The following is a 19501-nucleotide window of genomic DNA, read 5'->3' as shown; positions in this document are numbered from 1 at the left end:
TCTTTCCAAAGCTTCGAGATGATCCAAAACATTATTTCGCAACCGATATGGTACTCCATATGCCTTCTTGAATATTGGAACCTCTTCCTTAACAACTGACTCCGCCTCAAAACCCTTTATTGGTCGAAAAAGATCCTTATTGAAAACATTTGCATATTTTTGTTTTATATCGTTTACAACTTTATGCTCAGTGTTCAAACTGTTTATATGAAATGCACTGGAAAATATTTTTCTCCATCCGTCATAGAACATGTCAAGCCAATTTCTCTCCATCAAAGGAATAAAATTATTTTCCCATTCAATACGATCAATTCCAAAAGAGCTTCCTTGGCAATCAATGAAACTCTAACAGTCACTTTTCCAAAAATTTCAAGCGCTGACCCATTAACTACCACCAATTTTTTTGCACTTTTTTTTAACCTCATGTAATTAAACATTTTCCGAAAATCGTTTTTGTTAATAACGGAAACAGCCGAGCCACTATCCACTTCCATTTTGAATTTTTTTTCCTTCAATGGTGACCTCTAAAAGACAAGGTTCACTGACCCTGTTAATAGTATTCACCAAGATGGTGGAGTTAACAGGTGGCTCGTAATTTACACTATTTAGAAAAGACGTATGAGGAATGGCAAGACGAAAAGTTTGGATTTGTTTATGTTATTACTTACGTTGGTATGGTTACATTTGATTTCGTCGAAGGTATTTGAAGCAGTATAATGAATAAACAGTTGTTGAAAATAGGAACCTAGTAACCTTTATGCATATGCTTCCTCCAGCTGGCTCGGTTAATGTGATATGATTTATTCAGGGAATGCTTTGATCGAGGTACCGCCACTGGCGCATAATTTGCAGCTTTGTTTTTTGTGTTGGTTCATAACGGCAATCAACCGTGCCGGCGAAACTGTAGTGAATGTTTAGTGTGTGTGTGTTGTTTGGATACCATCTATGTAAATAAATTCAAACTTACGGGATACGTCCGAACGGCAATTCTGACATTACATTTTACCTTCCACTTCACTTTCCTTGGTATTCACCATCATGCAATAATAGCCACCTGTATCATCACTATCACTGTCGTACTGAACTCTAAGTCGTTTGAAATAATCATGCACATTGTCGTGAGCCATTGTCCTGTAGAGGAGCTCCTTCGACAAAATTAACTGACGCTTTACGATTGTTGATGTATTTATAGCAATACTTCCGAATGTGTCCCTGTTTCTGACAAAAGTGGCAAACAAAATTACCATAGGGACCTCGACTTGAAGACTGTCGTCCTGAAAAGGATCTATTTTGAAATCCGTCTCTTCTAGAACGATACTCATTACACCTACTACGCGACATTCTGCAACTCTGCCTTACGTTGTCTCGTGTCATATCTTCTCCCCAAACGATACTTAACTGAATTCACGTTCGCATTTTCGGGAATCACGATGGCTGTAGAACGTGCTATTTCTCAATTCTTTATTAATTTTTCTGCCGTTTTCAGGGTTAACTCCTCTTCAATAAATAATCGCTGCTGTATATCCCTATCAAAAACACCGAACACTAGTTAATCCCGGATAGCTGAATCACGAAAAGCCCCGAAGTCGCATGCTTCCGCCAGAAGTCTCACGGCCAGGATAAAATTTTCTCCGGACTCCGAAGGTCCTTGCTTGCGGCACCGAAATTTGTATCGCAAAACAATTCCCGAGTCCACTTTGTTATATCGTTCTTTAACCTTCTTTGTTATATCATTATAGGACAATGACTTTAAGTTCGTCGCATGGTACAACAATTTAAGCTCGTTAAAAACCGCTATTCCAGCAAAATTTATGAAAATATCTTTCTTTTTCTCCTCGGCTATGGAGTTACTCGAAACAAAATACTCGTAGCGCTCTACATAATTAGAAAACGATGTGCCAGGTACATAAGGATAACAGAGAAGCGCAACCGTGTGGCAACCGTCCGTTTCATTCCTTGGCCCGCACAATCGCGTCACAAAAGACCGGCATGTACGACTTTACTTAATAAAAACAGTCTAGTTCAGTTGAACGTCCGAAACTAAAAAGGACTATGTTCATTTATTGCGTTGACATGAAACCTGTTTAACCTCACTCAAACATCGCACCTTACATTTGACGATGATCAATTTGATTGCAAATGGGTTACCCCATGTATATAATTTTATAGCACACTATACATTCAAATCATGCTTTTTGAATTTCTCTTACATGGACGAAAACCCGGGCCAAGTAATCCCGAGTTGGACCGAACAGGTGTAAATTATATTCAGAAGAACAGTTCTGCATCTATTCTTGATTTGGCCAAGAAGTTCAAAACCAGTTTTGAGATGATTCGGCGGATTAAACAGATCATGTCTCTGTAAAAAGAGACCTATAAAAAGCAAAAAGTGACCAAACAGACCCCGGAGAAGCAAGATCGCACTAAAATGCAAGCTCGAAAGCTATATGAGCGTATTTTGAACAATCCCAACCAGTGCATTCTCATGGATGACGAAACGTACGTCAAAGAAGATTCCAGAACGCTGCCGGAACCTCATTTTTATACCAAATCGATTGGAGAGAGTGTACCATTTGCGGATACGATTGTTGCGACGGAAAATTCGGCCAAAAAGTGCTCGTTTGGCAAGCCATTTGCACGTGTGGCGATCGTCAATTTTTTGCCGTAGAACTACGTCTTTCAGGAAGGGTGCCAAATCAGAAAACAGTTTTTATGAAATAAAGTTAATGTTTACAACTATTTTCACTGTGAACGAATTCTCATGATTTGTATACCAATTGAATCGGATATTCTCTAAGATTTGTTTGATATGCTAGACATTATAATTCGCTAATCTCTAAACGTTTAAATTCATGAAAACTGGAAGAACTCCCTTTTTCCCATACATTTGTTCTACCCATTTGTGTGCTAACCCCACCCGTATTTCGAATGCTTATAACTCGAACATTTCTTAACATATCGAAAAGATGTTTGCATCAAGTGATAGGAAATATTTCTGCGCGTGTTATGTTATTTTCATTAGATGAACAATTGAATATCTGTAAAATGTCAATCTTTATCTAAAGGCCGTAACTGCCATGTTTTGATTTGTCCGATGCATGGTGGAGGCGATCTGGCGTAGTTGTAACATCCATGCCTCTCACGCTAAAAGTCACGAGTTCAATTCTCACTCCCGACATTCTTCCAAAAATGGAAGTAAAAAGTGACGAACCAGCCAAATGAGTTGAAAGTCACTATACTACAGATAAAAAAAAATCCATGGTTTCCCCAACACTTCAAAATCCGCTTTGCAAATATACATGCAAGTCGGGGGTAATTTTTGGTGTTGAGTACTTTTGTACTCGCTTTGTACTGAGAAGCCTGGGAAAATCATCATTTCAGATACTAGAGGTGAATGAACTTTCGCGGTTCGGGAACTACGTAAACATGACATGTGCAATAATTTCATAGGGCAATGTAAAATACAATGATCGTTTGACAATTCTTCCTTTCACATATTATATTTTGGTATTTCTAGGCATCATATCAAACGTAAAAGGACGTTCATGAAATTTATTTGTAACGAAGAACATAATCTATTACAAAATTTTCGATGCATTCTAAAATAATATTCGAAGTGGTAAACAAGTGGATTCCATAATATAATTTCGTAGTTCTACGTCGAAAATATGCGGTCGTGTTCTAGATACAACCCCTTACAATTTTTTGACAAAAGGGACTAGAACCGAAAAACCACTCTATAATGGTTTTCGGAAAACAACATCATGTTCGTCGAGAAAGACCTCAATCCACCTAACTATCTCCAGCTGCGGCCAATTTAACGTTACTGGGCAATTGTCAAGGCCAAGATCAAGAAGGATGGTACAGTAGCTAAAAATATGTTAGTACAAGTTCAAGAGTTCAAGAATTGGTCTGCAGCGTCCAGAGAATGCACAAAGACTACTGTGCAGAATTTGATGAGTGGAGTTAAATCTAAGGTTCGATAATTTTTTAGAAATCAACAATAAGCTTTATTTTTTCATGTCATTGCTATGTAAACATAATATCAATCTCTCTATATATATATAAATATATATATATATATATATATATATATATATATATATATATATATATATATATATATATATATATATATATATATATATATATATATATATATATATATATATATATATATATATATATATATATATATATATATATATATATATATATATATATATATATATATATATATATATATATATATATATATATATATATATATATATATATATATATATATATATATATATATATATATATATATATATATATATATATATAAATGGATTTCTGTCTGTCTGTCTGATTCTTATAGACTCGACCTTGAGACCCCTCCCCCCTCTCTAAGGGGGGGTTGGGGGGTTTGTGGCTGCCATACAAAGTAAACACAAATTTCTACATTACTCGGGAATTATTCAAGCAAAAGAAATGAAATTTGGCATATTGAGGTTTTAGGGTGCAACAAATGTTTCAATGGTGGTTAGACTCTCCACCCCCTCTCTAAGGGGGGGCTGCCATACAAATGAAACACAAATGAAACAATAAATGTTTTTACGGTGGTTAGATACTCCTCCCACCTCTCTTAGGGAGGACTTTCATACAAATGAAACACAAATTTCTGCATTACGCGAGAATTAATCAAGCAAATGAAACCAAATTAGGTATATTGAGATTTTAGGGTGCAATAAATGTTTCTATGGTGGTTAGACTCTCCACCCCCTCTCTAAGGGGGGGGCTGCCATACAAATGAAACACAAATGAAACAATAAATGTTTTTACGGTGGTTAGATACTCCTCCCACCTCTCTTAGGGAGGACTTTCATACAAATGAAACACAAATTTCTGCATTACGCGAGAATTAATCAAGCAAATGAAACCAAATTAGGTATATTGAGATTTTAGGGTGCAATAAATGTTTCTATGGTGGTTAGACTCTCCACCCCCTCTCTAAGGGGGGGGGCTGCCATACAAATGAAACACAAATGAAACAATAAATGTTTTTACGGTGGTTAGATACTCCTCCCACCTCTCTTAGGGAGGACTTTCATACAAATGAAACACAAATTTCTGCATTACGCGAGAATTAATCAAGCAAATGAAACCAAATTAGGAAAGTGGAGGTTTTAGGGTGCAATAAATGATTCTATGGTGGTGAGATACTTCTCCCCTCTCTCTTAGGTGGGGCCGCCATGAAAATGAAACACAAATTTCTGCATAACTCAATTAATCAATCCTCTGGAATGGAGAGGGGGTCCCATAAAAATATTACACATATTTCAACCAAGAATAATCCAACCAAACATGACTATTGAAAATTTTCGGAAAATTCTGAAGGAAAAAGGGAAAATTCGGAAAATTTAATTCCCATATGTTCTACAATTATATATTGACAAGTGCTGTTAGTCCATTTGATGTTTGTACTAGCGAAATTGATCTTTGTTCGAAACTGGAAATGGATTTTAATGTGATGAAACGCTTTTCTATATCTTCTTTCATCTATACCAATGAAAAAGTATCGTCGAATATGTTGATAAGAGAAGAGCTCGAAGAAGGAATAGTCCGATCCGGGGCTGTCTTTATTCTATCATATTTTCTGTATGAAACATTTATTCCATGTAACGGAGAAACATGTTATTTGCAAGTGGTTGAAAAATCTTGAACGAGAATTGAGTCTGACAATAATCTGATATTATAATGATGAGTTTTGTTAGAAATACTAGGAATTTTATAATAAAAGGTAAATTCAACGAGGTCGATTAGAAGATCAATCAATGAACAGTTCTGCGATTGGACCCATAAACTTGCTTATAGTAGAAAACGTGAATGTTCTTTAATAAAATTCACTTTTGTAAACACTTTCTGAACGTTTTCAGTTTTATTTTGATGTTTGAGGTTACGTTGTTTGATGTTACAACCAAAATAAATCATATTAGAGCCATCAAAGATAAGATATACTTTCTAAACTAATAAAAAAAAAACTCTCTCATATTACCAAATAGGTACGGGAGAAGGGGGCACATTCGGACACTTTTTTTCCTTGATTTTTCATATTTTTTGTAAACCTGAATTCCTGAATTCATCCTGGTTGTCATTTGGACATCAATGTATCATATGAGCGTGTTAAAGGTGTGCGTTGATGCGATTACGGAAGGTTTATTCGATTTTTTGAAAATTGCCTTTATGTCCGAATGTGTGTGTGGGGTAGTTTCGGACAGTCCTGGGGCACTTTCGGACAACGAAAACAAATTTAAGTTTTATGTTTATCAACAATTACTTTCGTTTCCTCTTATTTCCAGCATGTTCTGCATTTTTCGGTTTATCAGTCAGTAAAAAATCGTAATTTTGCTTTCTTCCGTTTTCGAGTGGTGGTTTTCCGCGATGAAGTTTTTGGAAAAGGTTCAACATTTTTCGGGGACAAAGTTGCCAAAGTAAAATCTATCTGTGCTGTAGACGCAATGTTTTGCAGCATTGTTGTATTACCCGATGAGTCAGTTGCTACCTCCGCTCCAGTAGGTGAAATCATTTGGGCATTCAAAATCCTTGTCTGAAAAAACCTTTCTTGAGAATGGATAGCAACCTGTCATTTTGAATTCAGCTAGGATATTACTCAGATTGAAAGAAGCATTATAAGCCGATGCAACTATACCTGGAAGGTCGTGTATAGACATAGTTTTTCCAGGATGGTTGAGTAGCCAATCGTTCTGGGAAACTGAGGGCTTTTGCTTGAAAGGGCCCATAACTGAAACATCCAACGGTTGTAAGTGATTTGTGACATAAGGTGGAAGAGATACATGAATTGTGCAATTTTTTCGGTAGTATTTAATTGTTTCCAAAGTGCAATGACTTTTTGATTGATTTTTGATTTTTTGAAATTGATTCGTTTACGTTGCTTTTTGCTACCTTTTTCAAATGTTCCAGAACATTGAGAAACAGTTTTCCCGGTATGCAACCGTTAGTTGAGAAATTAGCAAAGACAATGAATCCAGTTGGACCACCTGTGAGCTAGAATCATGAAATCGTTCTATCCGGAACTAGTTCGATAGCTCTTTCCATCTCATCTTCGTTGATGCTGGTTCTATCGGTTTTCTTTTTGTAGTTTCGAACCATCATTAGGTCTGAGAATCGGACTAAATTGATGTTTGTTAGTAAACAACAATCAGACACAAATTTTATGAGGTATTAAACAATATCCGAATGTGCCCCGTGAACGATGTCCGAATGTGCCCCACCACCATCCGAAGACAAATCATAATTTTATCTAATAAGTTTCGAAAAATTATGAAAAAGGGCACTGTGTTGTTTTCATAAGTAATAAACGACCAGGAGATGTCAAACCATATGACAGCTGTTGGAGGACGGGCTATTAACTTACTTATATTTTAAATTTTGTTGAAAATGGTACCACTTAATTTTTACAAGCGTTGTCCGAAGCTGCCCCCGTCTGAAACTGCCTACCTACTATTTCGATAATAGGTACTTCTGCCCTATATTAACCGTCTTCAGGCTGTTTTGTAATTGGATGTTGTTGTTTGCTACATTTTTGGAATGTTACTGACAATATATTTTCTTTGTCCTAACAGAGACAACGAGATTGCGTTCATACTTCCAATATGGAGACAGATTCTGTGGAGCATACTCTTCGGTTGTATGGTTACTATAGCCACGGTTGGCAACATGGTTGTCATATGGATAGTTTTGGCCCATAAAAGTATGCGTACCGTAACAAATTACTTCCTTGGTATGTAATTTACACATCATTTGCCACCGCATAGTATAATAATTAATTTAATAAATGGATTATATTTGTGAATTATTTTTCTCTTAGTGAATTTATCGATAGCAGATGCGATGGTTTCGACATTGAATGTTACGTTTAATTATACCTACATGCTGAACCTCGACTGGCCATTCGGTAATCTATATTGTAAAATATCACAATTCATAGCGATACTTAGCATTTGTGCGTCTGTCTTCACATTGATGGCAATTTCTATTGATAGGTAAGTCAATTTTTATTGCACTGTCGCACTAGCCAGCGAGCATTCAACAGCATTTCCGATTTTTCGATTTTTTAAATAAACATTCGTATAATGTCAAAAAGTTTATTTACCCTGCGTGTGTATATTTGAATTAGTGCACCCGTGGCCGAGTGGTTAGCGTCTCACATTATCATGCCGGGTGTTCGGGTTCGACTCCCGTCCTGGCCGGGGGATTTTTCGTCAAAGAAATCTCTTTCGACTTCACTGTGGTCACGCGTATTCTAGAGCTTGCCCCTCGAAATACATTCAAGGCGTGTTATTTGGCTTAAGAAATCTCAACTAAGCATTAATAAATGACGCTAGTTAATGCATACGTTGAGACGGCAAAAGTTCCATTGGGAACGTTAACGCCATTTAAGAAGAAGAAAAAGTGTATATTTGAATGTATGTGTACCTCTGGTAGGGATATCCATTGAATCTGACATTCATTTTACAAAACAGCAAACATTAAATCGCTCAACTTGGTATATTAGAAATCGTATATAAAGTGAGATCGAATCACAATCATATACAATGTCGATCAAAGGATACAATTAAAATCGTATAAAAAGTGAAAGCCACTATTTTATTGATCACTACAGATTAAGTCTTAATTAGATGTAACAAACATCGGTTTTATGATATACACTATCGTAGAATCGATCTATACGAAATCATTTATGCATATCAGGTTGATGCAGTTTGTAATTCACATGAAAACATTGATTAAATCAATGGAGTACTGCCTAAAAATTGTATTACCACAGCAAACATTAAATCGTATAACTTTTGCACATGCTAGGTCGCATATCAATTCGTATTAAATGACAATCGTATAAAATATCAATCAAAGGATGCATCATGTATATCCGAAATCGTACAGAATGTCAAAACACGATTTCCCATATCATTGATGGAGTCATATGTCGGCATAACGATCATCCTAGTATCGCGATATGCAATAATATACACGCACATTCTATTAATAGCATTGTCGAGTCATATCACATATCAGTGTAAAAAGCATCGTACATCCTTATATACGGCATTGTATGTGTATAAAATATGACATATACGTATACCGCCTCCACTTTTGCGTGTATATGGCAGTTATATGCATCATACACCATCCAAATTCGTCTTCGATGTATATAAATCGCCTCCAATTATGGCTATTCATTCGATTCAATGTTTGCTGGGACATGCTGTAAATCACATTAGATCGTAATTGAGGCCATATTACATCATATTAGGAATTTGAAATATCAAGATACGTGATGTCGTATATACAGTGTCGACGGCTGGTGGTGATATGGTAATTTAGGGAAGCAAATTTATCTCTACCTTATCAGCAGGCCTAAACGCATCTTTAAATTGGTAAAAGGGCCTGGCCGGGAAAGGGAGTAAAACGTGCCCCCAAACCAAATCATAGCTGTATGGAAAATATTGTATAGGATATTAAATAAGAAATTTTGGCGGTTTATTTGAACCCCTATGTGGTTTAACATAGGATCTGTAGTGAAAAACTTTTTCGTTTATTTCATGCCATCCTCAAAAGATTCGAGATAAAAATTTAAAAAAAACTGAAATTGCATCTCACTACGGTGTATCAAGAATAATTATCAAAACAAATTTCATCAAAAATTTTAGTACTAAAAAAAATATTGAAATTTTGAAATTTTTTTTTTGATTTTGAGTTTCAGTATACTACGGCTTTTTTAGACATGTATGATTTTTTCAGATTTTTTTTTTGGGTGTTGCGCGGTACAAAAAATATTTTTTTTATATTTCCAAAGAGTCTGGCTGGGTAAGGGAGTAAAAAGTCCCCCAAACCAAATCACTAGTTGTATGGAAAATATTGTATAGGGTACTAAATAAGACGCTTTGGCAGAAGTTACATATATTTGAGTCCTTATATGGTACAGCATAGGATCTATGGTGAAAAAAGGACCTTTTCGTTTTTTTCACGCCATTCTAAATAGCTTTGAGACAAAAATATGAAAAAAAAAATACTGAAAGTACATCTTACTTAGATCAATATTTTCAAGCAAATTTTTCATCAGAAAATCAAACACTAAAAAAAATTTAAGTTAATTGTTATTTTTATTTTAAATTAATTTTTTTTTTTTATTTTGAGATTCAGTACTACTCTAGTTTGTATTCAAATTTCTTCCAACGTCTATTTTAGGTATAGGTGTTTTTTTCAGACTTTTTAGAGTGTTTTTCACGGTACAAAAAATTAAATATATATATATATATATATATATATATATATATATATATATTCAGGCATTTCGAAATTTTGAAAAACAATTACTCTGAGACCCAATTTTACTCTAATTTTTATTTAAATGCGTTCATATGTGTTGTTTTTTCCCCATGTAGCGTTATTTTTTCTTGAATTTTTAAGAGGATTGCACGAAAAAAATTGTTTTTTTTGCCCCTGGGCATTTTTTATTTATTTTGAATTTAGAGACCCATTACTGCCCTAATATTTTTTAAATTTTGTTTTTCATATGTCTAAATTTTGTGGGTATATTTAGAGTATTGCGCTGTACAATTGTTTTTCTCGTATCATAAAATATATGAGATTATCTTTACATTGGATTTAGAGGGTTTACCAAATTCATAGGATTCAGCAGTATGATAGAGCTCTGTGAGAAAAAAATAAAGTCCTTGTGGAAAGATCATTCGGATTAATGAGAATCCGAATTGTTTTTATTTATTTTTTATTTTAATCTTACAACTGATAACCACGAATACAATAAAATAATCGATTTCATGAAAATAAAAATAATAATGCAGACGATGAAGAAAATTATTTTTGTGCCTCGCAATGCTCTTAAAAATTCAGGAAAAACTACGCCACATGTAGAAAAAAAACACATACGAACGCATTTAAATACAAATTAGAGCATAGTTATATTTTTTTCAAAATTTCGAAATGCCAGAAAATATATAAAATTATTTTGTACTGCGTATTTCATTTTTTATTATTATTAGATTTTTTGATGAAAAAAGAGTTTGAAGATATTCATCGATACACCTTAGTAAGTCAGTCAGTATTTTTTTCATATTTTTGTCTCAAAGCTATTGAGAATGGCGTGAAAAAAAAAACGAAAAGGTGCATTTTTCACCATAGATCCTATAGTGTACCATATAAGGACTCAAATATATGGTACTACTGCCAAAATGTTTTATTTAGTACGCTATACAAAATTTTCCATAGCGCTGGTGATTTAGTTTGGGGGACTTTTTACTCCCTTACCCAGCCAGACCCTTTGGAAATATAAAAAAAATATTTTTTGAACCGTGCAACACTAAAAAAATCAGAAAAAAATCACATGTATCTAGAAAAGCCGTAGGAACACATTTAAATACGAATTAGAGTAGTACTGAATCTCTAAATCACAAAAAAAAACAAATTTCAATATTTTTTTAGTACTTTTTTTTTGATAATTTTTCTTGATACATCGTAGTAAGATGCACATTCGGTTTTTTCTTTCAAAATTTTATCTCGAAGCTTTGAGGATGGCGTGAAATAAACGAAAAAGTAGGTTTTTCACTATAAATCCTTTGTTAAACCACATAGGGGTTGAAATAAACCGCCAAAATTTCTTATTTAATATCTTATACAATATTTTCCATACAGCTGGAGATTTGGTTTGGGGCCACTTTTTACTCCCTTACCCGGCCAGACCCTTTAAATGAAAATTCTTACTTCGTGTTATTTGATTACTTAAAAGCGTAGCACTGAACCTTAATTGACCATATTTCTATATAAATTTCGGTTCATTTCCATAAATGACGTATTGCATCTCTTTCATTTCATTTCATTTGTCATATGTACGAGTTTTAACTGCTCTGAAATTATATTTCGGAACGCCGTGCGAGATAGTCGCTGTTAAACAATCCAAGCAATCAGAGCTCGAATCCCATCGGAGCAACTTTCTTAATCATCGCCACCACTCGTTTCAATCATTTATACAAATTAGGTTGTTCCAAGAGGGAACAAAAAATTGTTCCCTTGAAGGCCAATCGCTTCCTAAGTGTCTGGCATCATGCTGAATAGCATATTCTTCACTGCGTTCCACCATTCTCTGAGCGCATCGCATGCAGTATTTATGCATGCTATCGTATCTCTCTCACGCAGGCCTTTTGGTACCGTATCATGAGCGTTATCGTATGCCCCTATTACGCAGGCTGCAAGACTGTGCTCCACCTTGCTTCCAACATCCAACTTCCAACTTGTGAGGTAATAATCACAGTTGACGTAAATATTTTTCGCCATGTGTTTTTTTATATGTCTGTAATAAATCGTATATTCGAATGACAATATTTATTTATTTGTGCCAGTTAGGTGCATCATATACCTCCCAAAATATTAGATAAATTATGATGTATATACGCTGATTATACGATTGATGTTTGCTGGGTTCTTCAATAAGTCTTCAGCTGGTCCACTTCATCTATTGCACAAATACAGTGCCAGTGAAATTCTTCCAATTGTTGTGCTTATCAAACACTCTAGACGGCACCGGCAACAAAATACCAATTTTTAAGAGGATTGCACGAAAAAAATTGTTTTTTTGCCCCTGGGCATTTTTTATTTATTTTGAATTTAGAGACCCATTACTGCCCTAATATTTTTTAAATTTTGTTTTTCATATGTCTAAATTTTGTGGGTATATTTAGAGTATTGCGCTGTACAATTGTTTTTCTCGTATCATAAAATATATGAGATTATCTTTACATTGGATTTAGAGGGTTTACCAAATTCATAGGATTCAGCAGTATGATAGAGCTCTGTGAGAAAAAAATAAAGTCCTTGTGGAAAGATCATTCGGATTAATGAGAAGAACACTTAAAAAAATCCGAATTGTTTTTATTTATTTTTTATTTTAATCTCACAACTGATAACCACGAATACAATAAAATAATCGATTTCAAGAAAATAAAAATAATAATGCAGACGATGAAGAAAATTATTTTTGTGCCTCGCAATGCTCTTAAAAATTCAGGAAAAACTACGCCACATGTAGAAAAAAAACACATACGAACGCATTTAAATACAAATTAGAGCATAGTTATATTTTTTTCAAAATTTCGAAATGCCAGAAAATATATAAAATTATTTTGTACTGCGTATTTAATTTTTTATTATTATTAGATTTTTTGATGAAAAAAGAGTTTGAAGATATTCATCGATACACCTTAGTAAGTCAGTCAGTATTTTTTTCATATTTTTGTCTCAAAGCTATTGAGAATGGCGTGAAAAAAAACGAAAAGGTGCATTTTTCACCATAGATCCTATGGTGTACCATATAAGGACTCAAATATATGGTACTACTGCCAAAATGTTTTATTTAGTACGCTATACAAAATTTTCCATAGCGCTGGTGATTTAGTTTGGGGGACTTTTTACTCCCTTACCCAGCCAGACCCTTTGGAAATATAAAAAAAATATTTTTTGAACCGTGCAACACTAAAAAAATCAGAAAAAAATCACATGTATCTAGAAAAGCCGTAGGAACACATTTAAATACGAATTAGAGTAGTACTGAATCTCTAAATCACAAAAAAAAACAAATTTCAATATTTTTTTAGTACTTTTTTTTTGATAATTTTTCTTGATACATCGTAGTAAGATGCACATTCGGTTTTTTCTTTCAAAATTTTATCTCGAAGCTTTGAGGATGGCGTGAAATAAACGAAAAAGTAGGTTTTTCACTATAGATCCTTTGTTAAACCACATAGGGGTTGAAATAAACCGCCAAAATTTCTTATTTAATATCTTATACAATATTTTCCATACAGCTGGAGATTTGGTTTGGGGCCATTTTTTACTCCCTTACCCGGCCAGACCCTTTAAATGAAAATTCTTACTTCATGTTATTTGATTACTTAAAAGCGTAGCACTGAACCTTAATTGACCATATTTCTATATAAATTTCGGTTCATTTCCACAAATGACGTATTGCATCTCTTTCATTTCATTTCATTTGTCATATGTACGAGTTTTAACTGCTCTGAAATTATATTTCGGAACGCCGTGCGAGATAGTCGCTGTTAAACAATCCAAGCAATCAGAGCTCGAATCCCATCGGAGCAACTTTCTTAATCATCGCCACCACTCGTTTCAATCATTTATACAAATTAGGTTGTTCCAAGAGGGAACAAAAAATTGTTCCCTTGAAGGCCAATCGCTTCCTAAGTGTCTGGCATCATGCTGAATAGCATATTCTTCACTGCGTTCCACCATTCTCTGAGCGCATCGCATGCAGTATTTATGCATGCTATCGTATCTCTCTCACGCAGGCCTTTTGGTACCGTATCATGAGCGTTATCGTATGCCCCTATTACGCAGGCTGCAAGACTGTGCTCCACCTTGCTTCCAACATCCAACTTCCAACTTGTGAGGTAATAATCACAGTTGACGTAAATATTTTTCGCCATGTGTTTTTTTATATGTCTGTAATAAATCGTATATTCGAATGACAATATTTATTTATTTGTGCCAGTTAGGTGCATCATATACCTCCCAAAATATTAGATAAATTATGATGTATATACGCTGATTATACGATTGATGTTTGCTGGGTTCTTCAATAAGTCTTCAGCTGGTCCACTTCATCTATTGCACAAATACAGTGCCAGTGAAATTCTTCCAATTCTTGTGCTTATCAAACACTCCAGACGGCACCGGCAACAAAATACCAACGCAGATATGCATTACCAACTCGCCAATCATTCATCAGCTAAATACTTCGAGCGTGAAAGTGAGCCCATCTGCAAATTGTGCCAGCATAAACAAGTGCCCAAGTTCAAAAAGTCTCCGACCATCGCCACACAGTTCATTTGCACCAAGTTCCGATTTTCTGCTTTTCATTCGATTTCGGTTTCCCAGGGGTTGACATAAACGAAAATTGATTTTGGGGGTCGACGAAGTCTGAAAATCGAAAATCTGTACATTTTAGAAACTCAACAAGACGATGAGCGTGCCCATAATGAAAAGAGAAGTACAAAAAGACGGGTGGGTAATGTCGGGGACATAACCGGAGTGACGTAGGACTATACAAAGGAGACAGCTTTTGCTAAATATATATTTTAAATATATTGTTTTATTTTCTTCTCCTACGGGAATACCTACCTATCTACCTGAAATATGGATTAGTTTACTGTTTACTCTTTATAAACATGTTGGCGGTTCTGAAAAGAACCTTTTGTGTTGTGTTTTTGCTTTTTTTTACAAACTTTCTCAATTTTTTCTCACTATCTCATAGTTGATTCTTGATTTTTTTCTGAAGGCTTTGTACTTATTAAATGTTCAACGCCGGGCATCTGTTGGCGTATGCACATATCGTACAATCAAAATGATGGCTGTGATAGGGAATGCATAGGTGGTCATCAGCTCATTCACTATCATATATTTCATTATTGAGCACATTACCGTACCTTAAACTGTGGTTTCGGAGACGAATGAATTGTATGATTTGTATCTCCGCAAACAAAGTAAATAGAAATGAAAAAGAACTGAGGTTTTGGAGACGAACTCTACAATCTGTCGAGAATTAAACGAGCTATAAGCGTTCTGAAAAACAGGAAGTGGGTTATATCTATGGTATAACCGCAAGGGTGACGTAGGACTATCGTTGATTTAGAGATCATTTGTATGAAGTTGAATCTGAATTCATTCTGAATGAATGAATATTTGGAGAACTTCGAAAACGAGAGCGTTACGTTGGAGGCGCAAGGTTTTATGCATCCAATATTGGATACGGAAATATCCTACTGATGGGAAAGAATAATCTTCAGAAGCTATCCTGTTGATTGCGATTGATTGAAAAACCACAAAACCAAATGTATTTGGTCACAGTGTTACATGGATAGAAAACATTCAATTAAACTCTTTCACATGAATATATTTTGAAAATTCCCAAAGGAACTGGCAGATTATTTTCAGTAACGATTAGATATTTCCACATTTTCCTCGATACTGGAAGCCCACCAGTGGTTAATGCCAACTCGATAACCACCTGTTAATAGCACTTGATTGAAACATATTTGGTCACAGTGTTACATGGATAAAAAACATTCAATTAAACTCTTTCACATGAATATATTTTGAAAATTCCCAGAGGAACTGGCAGATTATTTTCAGTAACGATTAGATATTTCCACATTTTCCTCGATACTGGAAGCCCACCAGTGGTTAATGCCAACTCGATAACCACCTGTTAATAGCACTTGATTGAAACATATTTGGTCACAGTGTTACATGGATAGAAAACATTCAATTAAACTCTTTCACATGAATATATTTTGAAAATTCCCAGAGGAACTGGCAGATTATTTTCAGTAACGATTAGTTATTTCCACATTTTCCTCGATACTGGAAGCCCACCAGTGGTTAATACCAACTCGATAACCACCTGTTAACAGCACTTGATCAAAACATATTTGGTCACAGTGTTACATGGATAGAAAACATTCAATTAAACTCTTTCACATGAATATATTTTGAAAATTCCCAAAGGAACTGGCAGATTATTTTCCAGCAATGATTAGATCTTTCCGGAACTTTCTCGATGCTGAATGGCATCCTAACGGAAAGATTTCTGCGCGTGTATGTGTCGATCCTTCGCCGTCCACCTCCTCCAGCACGTTAGGCAACGATGTTGTCTTGTCGATGTCCTCACGAAAAATTAATGTGTCTCACCACCAGAATATCGCTTAAGTATGCTTTTTGTGTGTGATTGAATCGAGAGAAGGTGTAGTTTACAATGGCAATTTGGAAGGCAAACTAGAGGGGAATGAACTCTCTGAGCTCGGAACTTTCGGCGACTGAGCAATAATCGATTGCGGGCGCATACAATATTGGATACGGAAATATCCTACTGATTTTTTTTTTTTTCCAAAATATATATTTTTATAAAGGCTCATATAGCGTTAGCCTCACGGGGCCGGGAGTTCAATACTTTGACAATTTTTCTTATTATCTATGTTAGTAATATGTAACCGATTACTCGCGGTTGGCTCGAGGTTAGTATTACAAGTGTTTTCGTAATTGGGATGTTGCTGTCTCCAATGCTCTGTACGTGTGCCCGACACGGGATACTTCCTATTGGGATGCAGCTGACCATTAATCAGCAACGCCCCCCTAGTCTGTACCTCATATCTAGCGTGGTGCGTCTTTCTCGACTCGAGGAATCCAGGATAGAATGGTCACTAGCCGGCGCAATCATCAGTTCGTGTAGAGTTGTCATGAGCGGTACAACCTTTGGCTTTTGTTGAATGATCAGTGGACTGCACAACCTTTGGCCCGTGTGTCTGTAAAGAGTGTGTGTATGTATTGCCGCGACTAAGTAAAAGTTTATCGATCGGATAGGAGGGATATGAAACGGGGACACAACGAAGGAAACATCATTAAACGTTGACATCGGCGTTTCTGAGGAACAGGTATAGATGAAGCAGAAGATCAGGTTCACGGCTACCTAAGATATCCCGGACGGGGATCTCCGATTGTCTGCCTTGTGCTCTCAGTGCTCTAGAGAGCTGAGAGCGAGCAGCATGGAACCGGATACACGACCAGACAACATGCTCGATGTCGTGGTAGCCATCGCCACAATCACAAAGATTGTTTGCTGCGAGCCCAATGCGATAGAGATGCGCGTTTAGGTTGTAGTGATTGGACATAAGCCGAGATATCATCCTACTGATGGGGAAGAATAATCTTCTGAAGCTATCCTGTTAATTGCGATTGATTGAAAAACCACAAAACCAAATGTATTTGGTCACAGTGTTACATGGATAGAAAACATTCAATTAAACTCTTTCACATGAATATATTTTGAAAATTCCCAAAGGAACTGACAGATTATTTTCAGTAACGATTAGATATTTCCACATTTTCCTCGATACTGGAAGCCCACCAGTGGTTAATACCAACTCGATAACCACCTGTTAATAGCACTTGATTGAAACATATTTGGTCACAGTGTAACATGGATAGAAAACATTCAATTAAACTCTTTCACATGAATATATTTTGAAAATTCCCAAAGGAACTGGCAGATTATTTTCAGTAACGATTAGATATTTCCACATTTTCCTCGATACTGGAAGCCCACCAGTGGTTAATGCCAACTCGATAACCACTTGTTAATAGCACTTGATTGAAACATATTTGGTCACAGTGTTACATGGATAGAAAACATTCAATTAAACTCTTTCACATGAATATATTTTGAAAATTCCCAAAGGAACTGGCAGATTATTTTCAGTAACGATTAGATATTTCCACATTTTCCTCGATACTGGAAGCCCACCAGTGGTTAATGCCAACTCGATAACCACCTGTTAATAGCACTTGATTGAAACATATTTGGTCACAGTGTTACATGGATAGAAAACATTCAATTAAATTCATTCACATGAATATATTTCGAAAATTCCCAAAGGAACTGGCAGATTGTTTTCAGTAACGATTAGATATTTCCACATTTTCCTCGATACTGGAAGCCCACCAGTGGTTAATGCCAACTCGATAACCACCTGTTAATAGCACTTGATTGAAACATATTTGGTCACAGTGTAACATGGATAGAAAACATTCAATTAAACTCTTTCACATGAATATATTTTGAAAATTCCCAGAGGAACTGGCAGATTATTTTCAGTAACGATTAGATATTTCCACATTTTCTTCGATACTGGAAGCCCACCAGTGGTTAATGCCAACTCGATAACCACCTGTTAATAGCCGCGCGTGTATGTGTGTGTAGCGATGTCTTCCCAGGGAACCGTTTGTGGCATCACTCTCCTCCTGATAGATTCCCTTCTGGCCTAGGGTGCACAAACAGGCTCTTGGTGACACCGTTCATCCGCGCTTTCATGATAAATAAAGAGCTTCACCGCAACAGCGACAACATGCTCCAATCGCTGTTCAATTAGAACTGAGTGGATTTCCGAGCGCCGCTCGCTTATATACCGATTGGTGATTTCAATAGCCTGTTTTGAAAGCAATTTTAAGACTATTGAAACAAGTTTTTGGATCAAAAAGTAACAAGTATATAACGCGTAGACATTTTATCTTTCGAATGAAATATTTATCATACCATTTCGTTCAGTTGTTTAGGAGCTATTAACGCTCAAAATCTCGGTCTCCGGCGTAACGCTTTCGTTTTCGAAACTTTGATTTTACACCCCGGTATAGAAATGAAAGACGTAGTCCTACGTCAAAAGCAACAGTAAATTAACACAGGATTAAAGTCCTTTAAAATAAGAACAGAGCAGCAGGAAATACATAGCTCATCATGTTGCTCCTTAGTTATGTTTCTATACAATGCAGATGTAACGTCAGTCAATTTTCAACATCAGTTATCAACCAAAGAAAGCAGTTGTTGCTACCGAGAAAATTCGTTAATGCCATCCTG

General features: G+C 35.6%; 1 protein-coding gene across 6 annotated transcripts in view; it reads left to right on the top strand.

The window, feature by feature from the left end:
* Positions 1-19501, top strand: part of LOC129779506 (tachykinin-like peptides receptor 99D) — a 214628-nt gene that overhangs the window by 51693 nt on the left and 143434 nt on the right. For 5 of the 6 annotated variants that reach the window (XM_055787042.1, XM_055787026.1, XM_055787051.1 and 2 more), the window contains 2 exons: positions 7629-7786; positions 7874-8048. The exons of the other annotated variant lie outside the window; for it this stretch is intronic. In XM_055787042.1, coding sequence (XP_055643017.1) covers positions 7629-7786; positions 7874-8048 — 333 coding nt within the window. The remainder of the gene's footprint in view (positions 1-7628; positions 7787-7873; positions 8049-19501) is intronic. 6 annotated transcript variants of the gene reach the window in all.

Source organism: Toxorhynchites rutilus, chromosome 1 (genome assembly GCF_029784135.1).
Source record: "Toxorhynchites rutilus septentrionalis strain SRP chromosome 1, ASM2978413v1, whole genome shotgun sequence".
Lineage (NCBI taxonomy): Eukaryota > Metazoa > Arthropoda > Insecta > Diptera > Culicidae > Toxorhynchites > Toxorhynchites rutilus.
This window is presented reverse-complemented; position numbering and strand designations above follow the sequence as displayed.